The sequence below is a fragment of the Lytechinus variegatus genome, chromosome 2 (assembly GCF_018143015.1).
Source record: "Lytechinus variegatus isolate NC3 chromosome 2, Lvar_3.0, whole genome shotgun sequence".
In the NCBI taxonomy this organism is placed as follows: Eukaryota; Metazoa; Echinodermata; class Echinoidea; order Temnopleuroida; family Toxopneustidae; genus Lytechinus; species Lytechinus variegatus.
The window spans coordinates 7,793,230-7,811,323 of NC_054741.1; the positions used below are offsets into that span (position 1 = coordinate 7,793,230).

At 40.1% G+C, this 18,094-nt stretch overlaps 1 protein-coding gene across 1 annotated transcript in view; it reads left to right on the plus strand.

The window, feature by feature from the left end:
• LOC121407205 (retinoblastoma-like protein 1) overlaps positions 1–16,896 on the plus strand; it is a 35,259-nt gene extending 18,363 nt beyond the window's left edge. The window contains exons 10-21 of the mRNA XM_041598167.1: positions 64–195; positions 702–784; positions 1,372–1,492; positions 1,981–2,245; positions 3,028–3,177; positions 3,640–3,807; positions 4,984–5,162; positions 5,506–5,682; positions 6,138–6,306; positions 13,439–13,584; positions 13,909–14,139; positions 14,889–16,896. Of these exons, the coding sequence (XP_041454101.1) occupies positions 64–195; positions 702–784; positions 1,372–1,492; positions 1,981–2,245; positions 3,028–3,177; positions 3,640–3,807; positions 4,984–5,162; positions 5,506–5,682; positions 6,138–6,306; positions 13,439–13,584; positions 13,909–14,139; positions 14,889–15,056 (1,989 nt within the window). The 3' untranslated portion in view covers positions 15,057–16,896. The remainder of the gene's footprint in view (positions 1–63; positions 196–701; positions 785–1,371; positions 1,493–1,980; positions 2,246–3,027; positions 3,178–3,639; positions 3,808–4,983; positions 5,163–5,505; positions 5,683–6,137; positions 6,307–13,438; positions 13,585–13,908; positions 14,140–14,888) is intronic.
• The last annotated feature ends 1,198 nt before the right edge of the window (positions 16,897–18,094 follow it).

Consider the following 18,094-nt stretch of genomic DNA (forward strand, 5'->3'; position numbering starts at 1 on the left):
GAATGATCACCCAACACGATATCGGAAATAATCCAATATGTCTTGAATTTTGTTCTTCTGTAGGCGCATGATGAAGGAAACTCTGGATCACCTCAAGATTTTGCTAAGCGAAGGTTAAAACTAGCTGAAAGTCTTTATTACAAGGCTCTTGAGAACATCATGTTGGCGGAAAAGAAGAGATTAAAGAATCTTACAGTAAGTATGAATTCCACTGATTTCATCATTATAATTATAAACAATGCCAGCTAGTGCTAAACTTTACATCTAATAACAGTGGTTTGAAATATGACAAATATTTCAAATTGCTTGTGTAAACATGATGGTGTAGTTCATTACATAAAAGCAGGATTTATCATTCAGCAATTCTTTAGTGTCCATTTCATTTTATTCTGTTCCTTCTATTTATTTTCTCTATTGAAAACATACAAACTACAAACAAATCAAAAAGTATGGTCCCGAAGGTCATGTCCATTTTCATTTTTAACTTCAAATTTACATGAATACATCTAAGCTTTTGATTATCTGTTGTTATCTCCACAAACTGGGAAGCAAGGTTTTATTCCTCATTTCATGTCTTGGATTGTCATTGTTACAATGTACTGTGATCCAATGAAGATGCTTATTATTGTCAAATTTGCCTAAATTAAATATTCTACATCTTTATATAATCAGAGACATCAAAATCTTCTTTTTTCTAATAGCATCTCCTTGAGCATGACCTGTTTCACAGATCTCTCTTTGCTTGCTGCGTGGAGGTCGTTATCTTTGCATACAACTCACAGAGGTAAGACAATCTAGTCTTCTGTGCATACCCTTCAGTCCAGTTAAGTGGCCTGAATGCATATTCTACAATTATTTGTGTATCGAAGGCCCTTTTGCTCAGAAAATTAAAACATCAAGTTTAATGTATGCTAGTCTTGAGTGAAGACCCACTTGTCAGTCAAACTTTCAATCAGATTGAAACAACAAGTTTTATATGTGCCAGATGTGTGTGAAGACCCACATATTTCAATCAGGGTCTGTGCGTGCAGACTATTTTTAATCTGAGTAAAGCACTAATCTGATACATCATATTATGGATACGAATATAGATGATGATAGAACTGAGAAACTAGGTCTATCACAATATTGATTTTCGTGTAAAGTTTTGAGTCCTGTAATGCATTTATTACACGCACAAAAATTGTAACGTAGAATGAAGCAAAATTGTAATAAAAGAAACCGGATGTGTAAAGGGTACAATATTTGAAATTCAATAAAGAATAACTGGTATTATTAGGTCAAACAGCAAAGATTTGATTTAAAGTAGGGTGTCCCTGGCTTTTTAATTTTTGTTTGATATGATTTTTCTCTGTAACTTGTTACCCTCAGGACATTTCCATGGATACTAGAAGCATTTGAGATCCCTGCATTCCACTTTTACAAGGTCATTGAGCTCATCCTCAGAGCAGAAGAAGGACTTTCAAGAGACATCGTCAAGCATCTCAACTTTGTAAATTTTCAATTAATCTTTTTATTGATGATCTCTGGTTCACACTGCGATGAAACAAAAATTTGAACAATTTTGGTTATTTATCGTATTATCATTGAATACATGCATTTTGACGAATGAAATATGTTTTGATTCATCTTGTTAATAAAACAATATATGAATACGCTGAATATGAATTTTGTAAGAGGTTGACCTTAAATCTGGTATAAAGGCCAAATCAGCAATGAATTGAGATGACATCACTTCGATTTGAAAAAAAAATCTTTTCTCAAACAATAATTTTGGTTATATTGCCTATATTAGCATGATTATTCTGAAGTAGCAAACATATTTTAGAATCTCTGATAGGTTATGTTTCTTTCTTTGTGATAAGTAATAGAAAACTGTTGATGTATGGTGTAAATCTTTTAAGAACAGCTGGTTGGCACACCTTTTGATAGTGTCATTAAAAACTTAACGACCAATCATTTTGATAATGTGTTTCTTAGATTGAGGAGTCAATTCTCCAAGACTATGCATGGCGAAATGATTCACCCCTGTGGGACCTCCTGAAGGATAGCAACCAGGGTGTGCCTACCTGCGAGGATGCCACCATACCCGGTCAGACAGATGGAGGGGTATCAGGAGGAGGTGTGAAGGGGGCATCCACCGGTCAAACTACCTCGTCCTCAGCGTCAACGAACTCTGGTGGTCAGAGTCAAACACTCCTCTCACCCATCGTCCATAAGAGGGTTGTCCAACTGGGTGGAAGAAGTGAGTTCGCTTGATCTTTTTTCAGTCACATCAACCAAAGTTGATAATAGATGATGAAATTAAGCTGAAGATCGAGTTTGCCTGCTTTTTCTGTGATGTTATCTAAAATAGATGATATATATTAATTTTGAGATTGCGTAAAACACCCAAAGGGAAAATTATCCATGATGTGAATTATCATAGAAAATTCTGCAAAAGATGATGATGAATTTAGCATGTTCCAAAGGATATTTCATAGAAAAAAATATTAAAATAACTTTCAAGATTTATTAAAAAGCCTTTCAACAACTTTTTCATGATATTTACGAAGTAAAAGTATCTGATTTCTATGTTTCTTTGATACGGGTTGTGTCAGGCCCTTTCTTATAACTTTTAAGGAAAATCCATAGATAGTTATGTCTGATTTATTCTTTGGCATCACAAGATATGATTGTACATGTAGAGCTGATGAATAAAAAAGTTAAGTCGTTACTAAATCAGCTATTTGGCTGCTTATGGCTGGGGTAGACTGTTAATTCCATGAAGTACATACCTCTGATCACCTTTATATGAGACCTTCTTGAAAGTATTTGTCTCTGTTCTCTATCTGAAAAGTTGTAATGCTGTCAAATGATCATGGCCTGAGCAATTCTAGAAAAAGGGGGTTGGACATACAAGCAGATTGAGTGCTTTATGAAAGTGCCTTTATACCACGTTTGCACTTTCAGTTGTTACTTTTATCAATGCTTAAAAGTGAAGAAGCTCTTTATCAAAACTACTTGGAATTATTTGTTAATTTGCAGCGGAATCTATTCTCCAGTCGCCCACCTCTGCTCACGATAGATTCAGCTCTCCGTCTCCAGGCAGTGCCAGGCGTCGTCTATTCACTGCTGACGCTCCACCGACGACGTCATCATCAATGTCCTCTACGCCAACTGAATCAACAAATAAAGGTAATATATTTGATATGGACAAATTTCCAGGGCCTCTTAAAAGGGGGAGCTCAATGAGCAACACTGTTTGTGTTATAAATAGCTAATCTTAAAATGAACATTTTTATAACTATTTGTAATACAGAAAATAAATAATATAATTATACATGTTTTGAGATGAAAAAATACTGAGTAGTGAATATTATGTCCAAATTAAAATTGATTTATGCATTCTGGATTGTTTTCCTGCTACTCTTGAGATTGGTTTCATCAATTACAATTCTTTGTTATACAGGAACTTGAATGAAAAGGGCACACATTTTACTACTCAATTGCTTTCTTCTGTTACATAGTAAAGAAGGCATGTATAATAATAAAAACTAGATCTTAAACCTTTGATTTAGTCAACACATGCTCTGAATTTGTAGCAATATTAATTTCACTTTTTTTAATCAACCTCCACAATGATATCTTTACTTGTAGCCACACCCTCTCCAGCAGTGATCAGCCAATCATCGGCATCAAGAGCCATGAAGTTCACTGAGATACAGTCTTCAGCAACCAGCCAATCAACATCGTCTACCTCAACGTCATCCTCGAGCAACGCCAACACTGTCCTCTCACCAAAGAAACAATTTGTTGTTGTCCATGGTACAGTAATCTCATGCATTTTCATTTGTTTTTCCACCAAATGTAGGGCCAGAGGCACTAAATATATTGTAACCCGTCTTCACAAAATTCTACTATTCATGCACAAGAATCAGCTCTTTACATGTTCACATGGTGGAACTGCTATTCAATTTTCAAAATTTGTATCTCGTCTCTATATACCAATAAACTGGAAATTTGCTAATTGAAAATATAATAGATTAAACAGAATTGCAAAAACACATTTGACAAATAATTATTTAAATAAATGTTTCTGTGATATGATGATATGCCATGCTAATACTGAAAGTTTGTTACCCTTTCGAGGGTTCATTGAACTTTGTGAGTTGAAAGCTCTTCATACAAAAGGAGGCGTGTAGTCTCCGACCTACTGATCACAGAAACAGGTTATTTGATGACAGTTATGGTGATAGTCCCAAAATTAATTTGATATAAAAAAAAGTAATGAGTATTTCTAATATGAATAATCACTCAAAGGAAATGAAGGGGCATTAATATAAGAAAACAGTTGGGTGCTTCTTACAGCTGTTTGTTAGTTATGAGCGACTGTACAAATGACTTGTGATCCTTTCTTTGGCGCTGAATCATCATGTATGAAAATCTGTTGTATATCATTTACCACAAGAAAAAAAAAATCTCCAATCTTTCATAGTCGCTCGTCAATTACAAACAGCATTATGAAACACCCAGCAGAAAAAGTTAAAATTAGGAGAGTATTAAGTATAGTACTTGAATCTAGAATGGAATACACTGTTTTGACTCTTGAATTTCTATAATATTCTATTCATTTATTATGGAATCAAACTGATACCTAATCAAAATAGAGGGTTCCATGGTAGCTGACCACAGAAATAGGTTTATGTAAGCAATAGAACTTTGATAGAGAGTTGGTAATGTAAACTTAGAAGAGGGTTTAGTGCCACCATGGGGTTTGAAGTCAAAACCCCTGGACCCAATGGCTTACACAGTTATTATTCTCTTGTACTTTGTTTTCATATATTTATTTTTAGAATTAAATCAGGAAAACTTCGATATAAATGTTAAAAATATATGTATTTTTAAAACTAGATATCCTTTTTTTTCTTGATCTTTGGAGGTTACAGATTTGCTCTTATGTTCTTTAAATTTGTATTCTACACACTTACTCTCTCATCACAGGCATTCAAGGAAAGGATGGTACTGGTAACCACAGACTCATTGTCAGTCCTGTCAAGGTCATCTACACTTCCCCAGCAAAGGCCAGGACTGCAGAAGGAGAACCTGGATCCAGCACGACCATTGCAGTACCGGCCCCGAAGCCCAAGAGGACCGGGTCTGTAGGGATCTTCTTCAGGAAGGTGAGATTGGTTGTAAGGTCAAAGGTCATCTGTTGTTGAGGCCCATTGCAGAATGAGTTAGATCAAACTTAAATGCAAAAATCAAATGCTAGTTGAAATTCAACTAATGAAATGCGCATATTAGGTCCGTTAGGGATTTGCGCTTGATTTCATGAGAAGTGATTAAACACAAATCTTTCTGCAACTGTCTCTGATCTGATTAATTTCACATTTCATATTCAATTTTTGCACGATACTAAGTTTCATGCTTGATTTGTTTTTCTAGCATAGCATGATTGACCATGACAACATTCCGATAATAGCATACATGCCTTATGTTTTTTTATCAATTCTTTGTTTGCAGGTGTATCATTTGATGAACGTGAGGCTCCTTGACCTTTGTCATCGTCTAAAGCTCCATGATGACCTGAGACGTAAGATCTGGACGTGTCTGGAGCATGCCATCGTTCATAAGACAGACATGATGAAAGACAGACATCTTGATCAGATCATCATGTGTACTATGTATGTCATCTGCAGGGTAAGTTTGTCACCATTGGCTATTGTTATAAGCTACCAAAATCCTGGCAACTGATTGGCACAGAGTAAATTTGTTGGTTAAAATCACAAACTATTTGTCCTCTGAAGTCATCTAATGATTTATTCGTAATGTACTTGCTCTGGGTGATACTTGTGGTATTAATTTAGAGACAAAATATTATTTCTTCAAATCCAAACTGGACTAGTCACATTAAACCATTTTGCCAAAAAAAAAAATTAGTAAGAGAAAATTATAAATGTAACTTTTCTTTTTTTACATCTGATTTTGATTAAATTTTCAGTGTTGTGCTTGTTTGATTTTTCTCTTTTTATTCAAATCAACTTTTTGTTAGAGAGGACCTTGCTCTTTCAGATGTCTTCACTGTGTATTCATTTTGTAGTCGTTACTCCAATTGGAATTCATCTTTGATTATTTTATTATATTTAAAAAACCAGGTGACACAGAACCAATGTTCATTCCAGGAGATCATGCGTAGCTATCGCTTCCAGCCGCAAGCATCAAGCCACGTTTACCGCAGCGTTCTCATTCACTCAAATCGTAAGAAAGACTCAAATGGCAACAGCTCCAACAGCAGTAGTAGAGGCTCGCCAGAACACAAGACAGGTTAGAAAAAAAATAAATAAATAAACATAAACTAAACTTAAAAAAAGAAAAAAGGTTTGGTTTAACTTTGGATAGCCAAATTGGCGGGTAGTTAATTCAATAGTTAGCAGAAAATCAAAATACATATTGATGAAAATTTGACAATAATCCATCAAAGATTAACAGAGTTATGAATTGTTATGAATTTTTTTTGTGTGACATCACATGCAAGCAGCCCCCCCCCCCCATCAGTCAAGTAATATAAATGCCATAAAATATTATTTACATCAATAACTGGGATATACCCATTTGATTTGCTAGTTCATTACGATGAACCTGCGTGCCGAATATAGAGTACACAACTTTTCCTGCGCGCGCGCTGCATCTCCCTACCAACGCACTATCCCAAGATCGTCGCGCAATTTGGCGTCCATTTCCTCTTTTACTTTCGCCTGCGGTCGAGTGCAGTCGCAAGCTAAGTACACTCTCAAAATTGCATTTCTGTTTTCCGTTTGGATACTTTATTGTGCAATTCTTCCCTTATTTCAATCTTATTTTCTCTCATCTAAGATTGTTATAGGATTATCACGTCGCGCGGAGCTTCCGTGATATTATTTTAACGTTTCTTGTCCCTCTTCGTGAGTTTTTTTTTTTTAAAGATACGTTTCTCACAGGCGGGTTGTCTTCACCTCTCCGCCCCATAGCTCCGCGCCTTCCTGCTCGGGCGTTGTCTTCGCTCCTTTTTAATTCTTTTAATTCTTTTTATTCACTGACTTCTTCGTTTATACGACTCGTCGTGAATTTAATTGATTTATTTCTCCACAGATAGGTTCTGTAGGACGTTAGGAGCGTCGTATTCCAGCCTCGTTTCAAGTTCTTTGTCTCTTGTTTCGAGTTAGTTGATTGTTCTTTTGTTTCAATCAATCCTTTGTTCTTGTATTTATTAATTGAATTAATTGGTTAATTGATTAATTAATTAATTGATTGATTCTTTTAATTCTTGACTTGCTCCTTTGCCTCGATTCAAGTTCTTTGTTTCTTGTTTCGAGTTAGTTGATTGTTCTTTTGTTTCAATCAATCCTTTGTTCTTGTGTTTATTAATTGATTAATCATTCAATTAATTAAAAAAAAAAAAAAAAAAAATTATTTTCTTTCCTTCACAAGAATACTTAGATTTTTTTTTAGGAAGCCGTCTCCTGTCAGCGTTCGTCGCCTTTGACTCGGCCTTCCTTCTCGGGAAAGCTATCTTTGTTTTTCCCCCCCTTCCTTTTCAAGTCAGCTACCGGTCTCTGGACTTATACATTTTTTTCTTAAACTTCTTGTTTATAAAAAAAAAAAAAAAGAAAGGGAATCTTGCTCCCCTTTTTTCCTTAGCTGATCCTCACCTCAAGAAAAATTATTTTTTCTTTTGAACAGGTGGACACAACAAAAAAAAAAAAAAAAACTTAGTGTTTTCTTCTTTTTAGATGCTTCCCCCCTTCCTTCTTTTCAGAATTTTGGCGGAAGCAGATTCTTGTTGTGATAATCAAATAATTAATTTTTCTAACGGACTTCAGGGACAGTGTCTCTTAATAATTCTTAATTATTACTGTTTCCTTTGTTCTGGGATTTTACCTTGTATCATCCTTGTGAGATCCGTTTTTGACTCTCAAAAGTCCGCTTTTTGAGGTCCTTGTCTTCTGGGTTGGGGTTTGTTACCCCCCCTACCCCCTTTGCTTCTCTGTTTTTTTTATCTTACTACTAGATCACCCTACGGCAATAATGAGCCTTTCGGACTCTCTTTCTGAAGAGCCTCAGGCGACTGCTGTTCGGGGCCCGACACCGGGGTCTTATCCCCCACCACAGGTAGTATAGATAGCGAGAACAGAGTCAGAGCCCCGTGGGCTCTCAAAGGGGTGGAACCGTGGACGCGCGTTCACGTGCCCCGCTTAATAAGGGTGGAACCGTGGATTTGCGACCACGTGCCCGCACGGTGATGGCCAAGGCTTCCGTCCCGGAACCTGAACCTTATTGGGGAGCGTCGCACTAGTACAGAAAACGGCGACTCCTCTAGGGCTGTCAGACCCACCGGCCATCGGGTCACCTAAAGTCCGGGGGGAGAGCACGGGTCTCTCCACCCGGCAAAGACTAGGCTCGATGCCGTGTAAGACCCCTCTAGGGAGCGTCGGCAAAGGGCTACCAGCCCCTAGTCGGAAGAGGCACCTGAGTCCGACCGTGTCGGACTCTCAATTCAATCTGACGCCGTCAGATTCGGCCGACGCCTCCTCTCGCTCGGCTAGCTCTCCCCGTGGGAGAGCTAAGGAGAGGAAGACAGGCGCAGTCCAGTCTCTGGTCCAGCCTCTGGTCCAGCCTCTGGTCCAGCGTCTGGTCCTCGGCTGGCTCTCCCTGTGGGAGAGCTAAGGAGAGGAAGACAGGCGCAGCCCAGCCTCTTGTCCCTTCTTCCGCTCCGGCGCCGGAGCAACCGAAGAAGAAGAAAAGAAGAAGAGGAGAACCACAGACGTAAGCCCCGCTCCGTCGGGCGGTCTGTCCTCTGATTCTTTTGATGGCCAGGCCTCTCAGCTTCACAAGCTAATCTAGAGTGCCCTCCAGCACTGCGGGTTTTTACCCCCAGGCTTGCCTGCTTCAGCCGACGGTACTACCAACCGAGCGGATCAAGCAGACACCGGCCATCCAACACACCTCGGAGAGTCACCGGCAATATCATGTTTCGCCGGCTCACGCACCTGCAAGGGAAATTCCCGCTAATACACAGGTGCTATCGACATACGGGCGTCGCCCGCCACTATGTCACCAGACTCCCGATCATTATACCCTCTTCTGCCCCCCGGCGGGGGCCGCATAGAAGAGGAAGAAGAAGAAATTCTAGGTCGCTAACCCCGCTGTGCGGGCAGACCTTCCCTTCTGATTCTTGTGCCGACGGCCAGGCGTCGTAACTTCATGTTACAACAGAACGCCCTCGAGCACCACGGATCTTCATCCTAATGCTCTCTGTCAGCTAAAACCGCCGTGTCGAGCACCAGGCAGGTCAAGCAGACAGTCGCCGTCTCGCACCTCGGAGAGTCACCGGCAATATGATTCGCCGGCCCACGCACCTGCAAGGGAAATCCCCGCTAATACACAGGTGCTATCGACATACGGGCGTCGCCCGCCACTATGTCGCCAGACTCCCGATGATTGTTCCCTCTTCTGCCCCCCGGCGGGGGCCGCACAGAAGAGGAAGAACAAGAAGAAAGTCTAGGTCGCTAATCCCACTTTGCGGGCAGACCTTTCTTTCTGATTCTTGTGCCGATGGCCAGGCGTCGTAACTTCATGTTACAACAGAACGCCCTCGAGCATCACGGATCTTTATCCTCATGCTCCCTGTCAGCTAAAACCGCCGTGTCGAGCACCGGGCAGGTTAAGCAGACATTCGCCATCTTGCACCTCGGAGAGTCACCGGCGATTTCATGATTCGCCGGCTCACGCACCTGCAAGGGAAATCCCCGCTAATACACAGGTGTTATCGACATACGGGCATCGCCCTCCATTATGTCACCAGACTCCCGATATTTGTGGGTCAGGCGTCGCACATACTCCCATGAGCAGTGCGGGTAATTCACCCACGCTTCATATCAGCTTCAGCCGCCTTGCTAAGCACTGTGCGGCTCAAGCAATCACCTGTCCTCTCACACCGGGCATTTATTGAAACGCTGTTCACCTACACGGTGACCCCCGTTTCTATGCAGGTGCTTCCGACATACGGCTTTCAAGCATCAATATGTCGGCAAGCTCTCGGTGACCGACGGCTGGACGTTGCATCCGTTCAGGCTGCATCTATGCTTCCCCGAGCATTACGGTTTCTTATCCTCGTGTTCTCCGTCATTATAAGACCGCCGCGGTCTTATTGCCGGCGTCGGGTATTGAGCGGATTGAGACTTCTCTCGCCAACCCGCACTCCGGGGAGCCATCGGCGAGTTACCTGCATGGGTATTCCCCCTTTTTATGCAGGTACTCCCGAATTCGCCCTCTACGTCAAGCCCACGTACGGCAACGACTCCTTCAGCGGTAACTCTCTCCATTCTACCCCCTAAGCGGGCCCGTAGATTGGAGGTAAGAATCTCTTACATACCGCATGCCGCACTTCTCTCGTGAGAATGTTTGGCTGCTTTGAGGGGGCAACCTGTCACGTCCGCGGACCGTCCGCCCAGGCGACGGGACCGTCGGTTTCTGGCCTGAACCTCACTTTCTATTCGAAAGTAAGGGTGCCCTGTCTTACTTAGCTCCTACCCTTGCAAGGCCAGAGTCAGGGCTAGTACAGACACCCGTCCTCCAGCGATCGCCGCTGAAGAGAGGGCGACTCCGATATGAACACCATCACCGCTCAGCGGTATGTCTCACTACCTCATAGCTCTCCGAACTTACGATTATGTATATCGGATCTGAATGTCACGGCGATTAAAAGTTCTCCTGTGCTTAGTAATCGCTACGCCTTCACCACCCGGTGCATTATGGTTATGTTAACCTATTGTCTCGTATTCGGGCGGCTCGTTCGAGCCCTGCCCGAGCTGCCATCACCGGTCGTCCAGCCGGACACCGCCGAAAGCACCCGCACCGAATACCTGGAGGGAATCAGCTTTTCATATGCTAGATATCCCTCCTGTTGACATTCACAGTTGTTCCCCGAGTCCTTCCCGGTCGGGTAAGCATCATCTCGGAGGAAAGAAACCGCCGTACATCTCATGAGATTATTGGCTATGTACGTGCGTTCAAGCTTGTTTAAAGCCCCAGACTTCTCTGTCGGCATTCTATGCCTACTTTCTGGGCACACCCACCGTACCGGGTCGGCGAGTTTACACCAAACTGTACGCCTCCAGACCATCGGTCGAGCTCTAACAGTCTATCTTATAGACTGCCCTCTATGTGGGTCAAGCTTGCGGGCGTCTCCGCCATTTCCTCCTTGTGTGGAGTGGTCTACGGTGGATGTCTTACCGTGCCCATTTGTCAAACCGTCTTCTTATTTAGAAGCTTTTTCACTCGGCACACTCGAGTCGCCTCGCATGCTGCTTTCATCCTCCCTCCATGCAATGCATGTGGCCATGGTCACCGCACGACCGAGGATGATGTAACCGTGGATGCATGTATGCTTATGCCTACCTAACCACAATCACTACGACCCGCTTTTTCTCGGGCCGACTGTGGATGAGTCTCTCCATGTAAGTGATTTACTTCACTGGAGTTCTTCTTTTAGAAACTTAGATGCTCATCCCCCACTGCTTAGGGCGTCATTTTTGCCGCCCCCGCAGCTTTTTGGAACTCCTTATTCTCCGATATCGGACTGTTCCACGCTGCCGCAACCGGCGCCGGCGGTGCTTGCTCTTACGATCACCCGAGAGACCAGGCCTTGTGGCTGTTTTCATAAACAACTGGTTCTCACCGCAGACTGATGGAAATTTTTGTGATTATTTTCCTCAAGTCTCCCTCCTCCTTCGCTTGTTTCTTCAAGCGAGGACATCGACACTCTTAGCCAGTTTCCGTCCCTAACTTGATAGGACAGGGCCGTTGCTACCTCATTCGATTCCGTTGGGAACGTAACTGTTGAGGTATCATATCTGGCGATGTCTGTTCGTTAGAACATCTCTTGATTGTCGCCTTCACGTACGATCATGACAGAGACTTTTCGCCAGCTCCCTCTGGCGTACACTTGCTGCTGCTAGGGATTCCCCCGCCCGGCGGTCATCCATCGCAGCCTAGCCTCACGGGCTCTCTCGGCAATGGTGGCTTGAGCCAAGCCACCTCTTCCACCGCGGACACTGCACCCTCAGATGGGTGCTTCAATCAGTACGGGAGAAAGGGGATCCTGAGTTCTCTCTCGATCACTCGGTCTATCACACTTTTGTCGTGATGTGTACCGCGCTGTTTCTCTGACACGCCCGGTTGAGCTATTTTAACCAGACTGCTTTATTCTACATAGGCAGCAGGTCCGCGGCATTTCTTATTAAAAGGATGGCACTCAGTCGCTTTCTCGACCCTTGACTGCCTTACGAGTGGTTTTCTTCTTAAATCCCTACTCTCCGTCATTCCTAGTCCCCTTCGGACCGCTAGTAACTTTCTGCCACAGCTCTCTATCAGAATTCTGCAGATGTTCTGCCCTCACGCATTTGAGACAGATATCGAATTCTGGGCGCTTTCTCCCACGCGGAGGCTTCTGAGATCTCTCGCCTTCTCAGATTGTTCGATTGATCACTTACTGAGCCTTAAAGCTTCAGTTTCCGATCACGATTCTTGTTGAAATTTTCAACAAATTCCGAATTTTACGCTCTAGTCAGCTGGTGATGTTGTTCTCCTGACACTAGGCCGAGGGCCCATGATACTTAGTATCATTCTTCTTGGGCTCTTTCTTGGAATCGTCGTTCACGACTTCTCGAGGTCCGCCTATTGACGCCCCTCTTTCCTTCACTCCTTGCTCTTAAGGACTTCTTCACATGAGGCTTTATCGCCTCCCCTGTCCGTAAGGCAACGGCCTTTGTGTCTTCATCTCCCTATTTTACGCACTTCTTAGTCTAGACATGCCTCCCTTCACGTTGAATCCGTGTTGGTCTAGCAAATCAAATGGGTATATCCCAGTTATTGATGTAAATTATGAAAATACTTACCATGATTTTCTTATTTACGAGATAACTGGATATACCCATTTGAACCCTCCCTCCTACCCCTCACCTTGTGTGACAACATGTCTTGCCCGCAGGCTCATGAGAGGAAATGGACGCCAAATTGCGCGACGATCTTGGGATAGTGCGTTGGTAGGGAGATGCAGCGCGCGCGCGCAGGAAAAGTTGTGTACTCTATATTCGGCACGCAGGTTCATCGTAATGAACTAGCAAATCAAATGGGTATATCCAGTTATCTCGTAAATAAGAAAATCATGGTAAGTATTTTCATATTTTTCTGAGAAAATTGTGAATGATTGACTTACGCGTGCACTCATTATTTCGTCAGAAACATTTTATACTTGTTATAATGATAGAAATATTTCAGTCATCAAGAACCATTAAAACTGGTATTAATGGAATATAAAGTACATGACATCTGAAATGCCTGCTCGCATGTGATGTCACAAATTCACCAATATTATTCTCTACATGTCTATTTTTTCTCCGCTACTATCCCCAAGCAGTTGAGACACCAATCTTGATGCGATCAGCTAGTACCTTGCCCATCCCTCAACCAAGCAGTGCTCCTCCCACTCCTACCAGGTTAGCTGGTACAGCCTCCACGTTTGAGGATGAAAACAGGGGTGACCTCATCAAATTCTACAACTCGGTAAGTCCACTGCAAGTCCTCATAGCAGCTCTAAGATTAAAATGTATCATCTATTCTTATTCTTTCAATACTATATACTGCGTGAAATATGTCCATCTCCGCAAATTTTTTATTTTTTAATGTGCACTTTTTCTGCAATTTATTACTGTTGGTTTTTTAGTGTCATCTTATTTGTTTATTGTTTTTCTGTGTATGTTAGCTGTAGGGGGGTGCTTCAAGAACATTTATATGTAAACTTCCCTAACAATGCTAGAAACTTGCACATTTTTTTTTTTTTGATCTTGCAAAGAATAATCCTCTTTTTCTTGTTCTTATAATCCACAGGTATTTCTTCAGAGGATACAGGCCTTCGCTGTTAGATTTGAAACGTCACCCAACGGGATGACTGACAGACTGGAGGCCCCGCCCCTATCGCCCCTCCCAGTACCCCGCCCTCACATGCTGTCACCGAGGAAGGTCTCCAACAGGCACCAGTTGTACGTTTCACCGCACAAACAGCGTATGACAAGCCCTAGGAGTGCGATGACCTATGTCATACAGAAGAGTCCCGCTAAGGTAGGGTGACATTTGTTTGTAGTTCAGTTCATCTGAGCGACCAACGATTTCGGTCTGGTCTGCTCTGAAGTTGCTCTTGTAATTGCCTTGTACCTAGTAATTGCCAACATGTCATTCTCTCATGTTAAAACTAGCTAGCAGATAGCAACCAGCTGTCCATGAGAACTAAGAAGTGTTGCTCCTAAGAAATCTCCCACAGAACTGCTAAAATTGAAGTAAAATTTACATTTCACAGCAGTGAGATGCCCTTCTAATGCAAGCAAGAAATGGGGGAATTATCACTTCCCTTTTAGTTAAAAAAGATCAAGTTTTCAGTTGTATTTTTTGTATCGACACACATTAAATATGTTGGTAAATACATGACAATCCCCAATTTTGCATTTTTGTGTATGCTAATGCACATGGTTTTCTTTCAAAACTTATCCTTTGGTCAAAAAAGAAACTGATAATTTCTTTTTTTTTTTAATCTAAAATTTTCCCTGACTGATTCTTAATCACCACTCCCTAACTAGCTATTTATGCTCCATTCACTTTGAAATAGCCTGACTGAAAATGCCGTAACTACTGATACAATTTAGTTGATATAAAACAGTCACTTGTATGCAACACTCCAAATGCAAATCCTGGAATGCTGCCACAGGCTCCTATTTCTTATTCTCAAAACTAGGTATGTTTTATCCCAGAAAATTATTCAATATTATGAAAATAATTACTTACTCTCATTTTCATTTTTTTTGTTGTCATTACAGGTCCTTCAAAAAATGAACACCATGGTAGTAAAGGCCACAGAACGCACCAAACGGCAACTCCTCAGCGAATCACACGAGTCACCATCCAAACGGCATTGCGGTGCCGGGGACTTCCTGCAGACACGCTTAGCAACGGTCAAGTCAGAAAGGGAATCTGCCAGTTCATAGACACAAACACCCAAAAAGGGGGTGGGGCATGTCTGTATTTCTGCACTGAATGATCATAGGCCCAAAGTCACATATGGGATAATGATTCTGTGATTTTATGCAGTGTATTCAGTACACTGTATTATATCATGTGCATTGAGATTTGTCCAAGAATGTATTTTGTGCTGTATGATAAAAGCGCACATTCTTTGTTTGACCTCTCCCTCAGTATAAACACTGAAATGAGTGCATTTGATACATAAATTCTGTATAAACTGTAGTTTCAAAACTTCCTTTGTGAATTCTTGCTATACAGTTTTGTAGAAATAATGTCTTGCATATTCCTAAGTACAGAACTTGTATGTTTTACATAACCTTGCTATATAAGAACATGATGAAATAGTGAGATTGAAATAGGCATTGCAATCAAATTGTTATCACATACTTGTCTTTTCTGCCAGACCATCTGGCTTTGTGCTTTAAGATTTTTAATATATTTGGAGGGAAAATGAAGAATCCTGTGATTTCAAAAAAAATCTAAACCTCAGTAAAAACAAAAAAGCTATATAAAACATAAAAACATCAAAAATGTAAGCTTTTCAAATTGAACAATGTCATGAGACATGAATTTCAAAGCAAAGCATGAAGAATGAAAACAAATGACATGGCAAGCTACTTTTAATAGATACATGTACCTCCCGAGTTAAAGGTATTTTTCAAAACCTGATTTGTTTGATAGAGTTCAAATTTTAAATGGAGTTATGCTCTCCTTTCATTAAATCCTGGTCTTAAGACTGGAGCTATCCATGACCATACGCAAAGGACCCCCCAAATTTTGAAAACTTCAATCCTTCATTTTCACTGAGGAAAATGCAAAATCGTCCAATAAAAAGCATGGTTGCTTCCATCCCTCACTTTCTGCATACAGCCATGGAGCTATCTTAACAGTTTGATTTGATAGCCATTCAGCTTTCCTCAAAAGTGGATTTAATTTGTTTTGGAAGCAAGTTTTTCATATACAAACAGATGTTCTGTTTTGCATACCAAAAATTAGATTGGTATATCAACAATAAACTTCAAATGGCAAGATGTATATATATTTTTCTAATGTTCATGGAGGAATCATGTGAAACAAAATTCTGCAGTTTTTATGTCAGTATTACAATTTAGGGCATTGTTGAGTATGACACAGCTTTTTCTTAAAGCAATTCACTTTCTACTTTCGATTTTCAACTGTCTGAAAAATATCTTTTTAGTGACTGATTTTAACAATGGTTTGACCCCTCTTTTTGACAGAATTTGTAATTTTATCGTTTTAAGCAGAAGAAAGCATTTTAATTTGCCTCCACCAAAAGGGGCTTAGTGTACAAGATGTTACATTTTTAAAATGTTTTTTAAACATATTTTATGTATTTTGATACTCATTTTGATGGAAGAAATGGGACATAATTGTGTGGTCAATGGTAATTGTTTGGGACTTTTTTTTAGAGAAGGCAGCCTTTTATCTGCGTCATTGGCTGTATTGACCTAAGTCTGGAGACATGATTAGAAACACCAATGCCCAGTCGTCCATATAGCTTCATTGTTTTTGTTTTAGCATAGATTTTAGAACCCCTTCCCTTGATCTGTGTGACTTTATACTTATATCAGTTGTTGGCCATTAATATTCGTAGCCAATGCTTATGTAAGTTGAATCACTTTTTACAAGTTTAGACATTTGGGAGTTTTAGATGTCACAACCTAGCCCAAGACACGGAATCTTCTCTTAATGCTGCGTATCCTTATTCATGCCTAGTAAAGCTTTTTTCTCTGAATCCGAAGATTCCTCGTCTTTGGCTAGGAATCTGAAGCTCCTTATTGACTGGTTGCATAAAAAAAAATTAATGAAATTTGTATATGAATTAAATGAATATTGAAATATCCTTTTTATTACAAAAGGACATGCAATAATTTGTATTATATGTAAATATGGTATAGTATGAGTTTATGTAGAAAGGTATAAAATGGATAACACTTGGGAAGTATTGTATGAATCCAATCCCAGTTGAAATATAGGCTAAAAAGAGAAAAAGGGTGATTAGCTTTCTTACGAGTTCTTTTTCTCTTTATCCAAATGCCAGTCCCTAAATGTAATTTATATTATATTTTTCAGATTTTTATATTTCTCTTTATTACTGTTATTGGTACCATGTTTATCAATTTTCTCAAATTCTACTACTGGTGAAATCTAATTGATTTTTTTATTTATTTTATAAAGTATTTTATAAAATACTTTATAAAAAAGTATTTTTATCAGTATTTATTATTCTTTAAATCTAATTCTGTACTTTTTATTAGTTTTTTTCAAGCAAATTTTTACTGGGTTAGATTGTTATATTGTTCTGTTAAATCAGGGCATGTAAACAGAGGTATGCAATAGATTGCAAAAATGAAAGAATTGTTCTGATTGGTTCCTGGGCAGTGTGTTGAACAAAATGCACATGCAACACTGATCTTCATTGGCTATTGTCGTTAAGCAATTCATTACAAACATTTGTCATGTATAGCTTAGGTTCAGTGTCTTTAAACATTTTAGCAGGACATATTTTCTGAACACTGTTAATCATCATTTTTTTTTAATCTGGCAATTTATGGTGTTGCAAGTTTTGTCAGATCATTGAACTGTCATTGTAGGATATGAGATGGAATCATGTTTGATAATTGATATCAATATTTTTAAAGTTTTTTTTTAGTATGAAAACAAAAATCATCATGTAACAATGGCATTCCTGTACTTTAAGATGATATTTGTTCAATTTTTTTTATAATAGATTCATGTAAATTGTGCATCATTCTTGTTTTCATTACAGAAACGGTGTGCAGTATTCTACAGCGTTAATCATGAGTGTAAATTTACAGAAATTTCATTAAAAACTAAAGTCATGTTTATTATGTATTACTGTTGTGTAATACTATTGTGTAATAAAAAGATATTGCAGATAATTTTCAAGTAATTATTCTTGTTCCTGTGTTTTCAATTTTAAGTCCTCCAAATTGTTTCAATAATTCTAAAAGATGAT